This window comes from Hemibagrus wyckioides, linkage group LG24 (genome assembly GCF_019097595.1).
Source record: "Hemibagrus wyckioides isolate EC202008001 linkage group LG24, SWU_Hwy_1.0, whole genome shotgun sequence".
NCBI classification, from domain to species: domain Eukaryota; kingdom Metazoa; phylum Chordata; class Actinopteri; order Siluriformes; family Bagridae; genus Hemibagrus; species Hemibagrus wyckioides.
Window position 1 is genome coordinate 20,043,543 of NC_080733.1, and position 6,413 is coordinate 20,049,955.

Genomic DNA, 6,413 nt, shown 5'->3' on the forward strand with positions numbered 1-6,413 from the left:
TGTTTCAGTAGATAAACACTGAAGGTCAAAATGAAGAACAGATGAAGTGCTTCAAGAAAAAAAAAAGAGTGAATAAACAGAATGGATGTGGTGTAAGACGACGACCTCACTGTGCTTCAGGGACTGAAGTGTCTGTGTTTGATTATGAGCCTGAGGGGTTGATCAGAGGATCAGTAGCTCCACATGACTACACTGTGACTGACTGTGTGTGTGTGTGTGTGGGTGTCTTTTGGTATCTTCTCATTTCTCTTCTGAATGAGTTCCACACTGCTGGTAAATACCTGAGTCACAGGTTCAGGTCTAAATAAAGGAACCAGACAGTGTTCTAGAGTCTGAGATAAACTGGAGCATGAGGACTTTATAGATCTTCTCTTTTCTGGAGTGGACGGAGGGATAAGAAGATGAGCAGATGATGACATTCTCCACTTGACCACTTTAAGGTTAGTAAGTGGACAGAGCATACACTGGGAGACAGACCACACCGCTCTCCAGGTCACAATCCTCTCCAGGCCACACCCCTCTCCAGGCCACACCCCTCTCTTGTTCTTTTCTTTTTCTGTCCATTCCTCCATGTGTGTCGCTTGGTGAGGATGGGTATGGCCTTTAGGAGGTTCTGCGCTCGATTCTGCTGTTGCTGCTGCGTCAGTGACGAGGATGAAGATGAAAAAAGGCCGATATTAAGGTATTTATCACACACACACACACACACAGAAAATCCGGCCCCTTACTGTTATCACTCTCTAGTGTATTTTCCTTTTTCTTTTCTTTTTTACTAAAGATTGCACCTTCAGTATAGTTTAGTTTTATCTATATGTTTATCTCTATGTTTGTCTGCGTCTCTGTACTTTGTCTGTGTTCTGTGTAGCACCTCTGGTCCAGGAGGAACGTTGTTTCACGTCACTGTGTACTGCATCTGATATATATGGTTGAAGTGACAATAAAACTTCTTTGACTTTGACTTTGACCACAAAGTGTCTTATTCAATTTATTTCACAGAAATTTGACACTAGTACAAGTGTTGTTTGTTTGTTCTTAATTAAAGAACGTCATAGTGTTTACGGTTATAATAAAGTTCAACTCATGAAGATCAAGCTCCAGCTTCAGCTCTGACTGATACACAGCTCCCACACTGGAGAATTCTTCAACACATCATACACACACACACACATTTCATTATGCTGTACGTGTGTGTGTGAGCTGTTGCTATAAAAATGTATATAATTTATTATAACGAGTCTGTTAAATTCCTGAGCTGGTGTTACAGAGAATTAATCAACATCTGAGTCCAGACCTCAGCAGCTGTGATTGTGTGTGTGTGTGTGTGTGTGTCAGTAATGAGACATTGGAGTATTTTGACCGTGAGGCAAAAAAGAGACGAGATCAGGAGACGAATCTTTGGAGTGAACCTGGAGATCCTTCACACTCAGAGAGAGACGACGACCGAACGCTTTATAACCTCCTACAGAGCAGAGCTAAAACACGCAGGGGCTCACAGGTACACACACACACACTCACACACACACACTCACTCACACACACACTCACACACACTCACACTCACACACTCACACTCACACACACTCACACACACACACTCACACACACACACACACACACACACACACACACACACACACACACACACACACACACACACTCACACACACACTCACTCGCACACACACACTCACACACACACACTTGCACACACTCACATATAGGCTTGCTCAATTGGGATAACAAATTGGGATAGGACTGTTTATCTGTTTATTTGTTTGTTGTTTCTTATGTAAAGCTGCTTTGAGACAATGTTCTTTGTTAAAAGCGCTATACAAATAAAACTGAATTTAAATGAATTGAATATACACACACACATGCACACACACACACATACACACATACACATACATACACACACACACACATGCACACACACATACATACACACACATACACACACATACACTCACATACACACACACACACATGCACACACAAATACATATACACACACACACAGACATACACACATATACACTAACATATACACACACACACATACATACACACACACACACACATACACACACACACACATACACACATATACACACACATATATACACACACACACATACATGCACACACACACAAACACACACATACACACATATACACATAAACCCAAACACACACACACATAAACACACACATACACAATCACACACACACATATACACATACACACACACAATCACACACACATATACACATATACACACACACACAATCACACACACATACACATATACACACACACATGCTGCTGCTGCTGCTGATGATGGTGATGATGATGATGATGGTGATGATGATGGTGATGATGATGATGATGATGATGGTGATGATGATGATGGTGATGATGATGATGATGATGATCAGGGATACAGGAGGCTGAGTGTGGACATCGAGGCCATGAGAGAAGTTAGGAGGGAAGTGAGGGATAAGTGGATGATGATCCTGGAGAATCTGGGTGAGTGTGTGTGTGAGGGAGGCTATATTGGTTTATTATTTATAAAAAATTATAAAGCATAATCTTTCTCTCTCTCTCTCTCTGATTGGTCAGGCTTTATGCAGGAGGCGGAGTCTCTGCTAACGGTCAATGCAAACGCATCGTATGACCGTATGAAGAACGCAGCAACGGCTCGGAGCCTGTTACACACACTTCACTCAGAGACCTCCATCTTTAACAGCAAAGAGCCTCCACCTGAGAGATACTTGTTCATCCTGGTGAGAGAGAGAGACAGAGAGAGAGACAGACAGAGAGAGAGACAGAGGGAGTGAGAGAGACAGAGAGAGTGAGGGAGAGAGACAGAGAGAGACAAAGAAAGAGTGAGGGAGAGAGACAGAGAAAGAGAGACTCTGAACTCTATAGTAAAATGCTAACACAGGCTAGTTCAATAAAACACATTACAGCATCGATAGACAAAAATCTGACACAATTACACACACCACAATTCTGTTACTCAGTCTCATCAGGTATAAAGTGTAGAAATACAGAAAACTCATAACTTCATAACTTCACACAACAACATATAACTTCACCAGTGGTGGGCCATGTATTTCACACCTAGGCCTTCACTGGTGTCCTTCCTGAATTAATCCACCTCTATACCATCATTATGGGCGTGGCTAGGACATTTTCTACTCCACCCTCCTAAAATTCTGCGATTCTCCATAATCTGTACACAAATTGGTGATCTCCTCAGTCCCCTTTAAATTTCATATGAAAACTCCGGCAGACTTCGGCTCCTCCCCGTCTTTCAGCGCGTTCTTCAATCCACAGACCGCGGCGTCACAGAGTGAGGATCAGAGGACGTGTGTGTGTGTGTGTGTGTGTGTGTGTGTGTGAGATTTGGCTTGTTCAGTTCTCAAATGTTATACACATCTATGCAATACAGTGGAATGCTGCAATAAGTTTACCATCCTACCCTGTTAGTCAAACCTTTATTTTATTTTATTTATTTATTTATTTATTTTATTTTTTTTTACTATTATACCCTTAAATGAAAATTCCAGAATTGCCCCTGGACACCACAGCAATAGATACTAATCAACCGTTAAATAACAAAGTAAAAAAGAAATTAGTCTACAGTATTTCACACCTCACAAGGAATAGTCCATTTTATTACGGTTACTTTTCTCTATAAAGACATTCTTGATGCCGTATGCAGCAAACTGCAATCTCCGGAGGACGCAGCATCCGAAATGAGACGCAGTGAATATAGAAACACTGTATATGGGCGGGTCACTGCCTCTGACTACTCCAATTATCCAATCAGAAGACGGGAAATTGCTGACGTAATACACATTCATAGAAAAATGACAGCCCACCACTGGTGTTGTTGTGTGTATATATCAGTGGTGGACCATCAGGGTCAGTAAGTCCTTCTCTGCTGGCCTAAACAGCAGTGATCTGAATCACTGACTTGCATTTTAATATATTTAATATATTTTTCCATGAATGTGTATTAAATTATTCCCAATAGTCTATTCTCTACATTTCATAGCTTTTCTCTCAGTTGCGCTGCTTCCAGTAGTGTATATTTATGATAAGAGTATTTATCCAATCATATTTCAGACAGTGGATGACATCATGTGTTACCAGAGTGAAAGAAATCTGCCTTAAGGCCTTCAGAATCAATAGTGCAGGCGCCTGGAGCTTAAAATAAGGGGCAATGAAACTGTTCCATTAACCAATCAGATTTGGAGTTGGTGTCACTGGGGCCATCTAGCAGGTGTACGATTACATCAGCAATTTCCCGTCCCCTGACTGGATAATTGGAGTAGTCAGAGGCAGTGACCCGCCCATATACAGTGTTTCTATATTCACTGTGTCTCATTTCGGATGCTGCGTCCTCCGGAGATTGCAGTTTGCTGCATACGGCATCAAGAATGTCTTTATAGAGAAAAGTAACCGTAATAAAATGGACTATTCCTTGTGAGGTGTGAAATACTGTAGAATAATTTCTTTTTTACTTTGCTATTTAATTGTTGATTAGTATCTATTGCTGTGGCATCATTAATGATGGTATAGAGGTGGATTAATTCAGGAAGGACACCAGTGAAGGCCTAGGTGTGAAATACATGGCCCACCACTGAACTACACACAACATATAACTACACACAACAACATATAACTACACACAACAACATATAACAACACACAACATATAACTACACACATCTAGTTATGTTGTTGTGTGTAGTTATATGTTGTGTGTAGTATATAACATATAACTACACACAACAACATGTAACTACACACAACAACATGTAACTACACAAAACATATAACTACACACAACAACATGTAACTACACACAACAACATATAACTACACACAACATGTAACTACACACAACATATAACTACACACAACAACATAACTACACACAACAACATATAACTACACACAACATATAACTACACACAACAACATATAACTACACACAACATATAACTACACACAACAACATATAACTACACACAACATATAACTACACACAACATATAACTACACACAACAACATATAACTACACACAACATATAACTACACACAACAACATATAACTACACACAACAACATATAACTACACACAACATATAACTACACACAACAACATATAACTACACACAACATATAACTACACACAACAACATATAACTACACACAACATATAACTACACACAACAACATATAACTACACACAACATATAACTACACACAACAACATATAACTACACACAACATATAACTACACACAACAACATATAACTACACACAACAACATATAACAACACACAACATATAACTACACACATCTAGTTATGTTGTTGTGTGTAGTTATATGTTGTGTGTAGTATATAACATATAACTACACACAACAACATGTAACTACACACAACAACATGTAACTACACAAAACATATAACTACACACAACAACATGTAACTACACACAACAACATATAACTACACACAACATGTAACTACACACAACATATAACTACACACAACATCATTTCTACACACAACAACATATATCTACACACAACATATAACTACACACAACAACATATAACTACACACAACATATAACTACACACAACAACATGTAACTACACACAACATGTAACTACACACAACATATAACTACACAACAACATATAACTACACACAACAACATATAACTACACACAACAACATATAACTACACAACAACATATAACTACACACAACATGTAACTACACACAACATATAACTACACACAACAACATATAACTACACACAACAACATATAACTACACACAACAACATATAACTACACACAACATATAACTACACACAACAACATATACACACAACAATAACTACACACAACAACATATAACTACACACAACATATAACTACACACAACAACATATAACTACACACAACATATAACTACACACAACAACATATAACTACACACAACATATAACTACACACAACAACATATAACTACACACAACAACATATAACTACACACAACAACATATAACTACACACAACATATAACTACACACAACAACATATAACTACACACAACATATAACTACACACAACAACATATAACTACACACAACATATAACTACACACAACATCATATAATATAACTACACACAACAACATATAACTACACACAACATATAACTACACACAACAACATATAACTACACACAACATATAACTACACACAACATATAACTACACACAACAACATATAACTACACACAACATATAACTACACACAACAACATATAACTACACACAACATATAACTACACACAACAACATATAACTACACACA

At 38.3% G+C, this 6,413-nt stretch overlaps 1 protein-coding gene across 1 annotated transcript in view; it reads left to right on the forward strand.

Annotated features, from left to right (window-relative positions):
- The window catches only part of mreg (melanoregulin), an 8,383-nt gene continuing 1,970 nt past the window's right edge, over positions 1-6,413 (forward strand). Inside the window, exons 1-4 of the mRNA XM_058378410.1 lie at positions 1-682; positions 1,333-1,495; positions 2,440-2,530; positions 2,624-2,787. Of these exons, the coding sequence (XP_058234393.1) occupies positions 591-682; positions 1,333-1,495; positions 2,440-2,530; positions 2,624-2,787 (510 nt within the window). The 5' untranslated portion in view covers positions 1-590. The remainder of the gene's footprint in view (positions 683-1,332; positions 1,496-2,439; positions 2,531-2,623; positions 2,788-6,413) is intronic.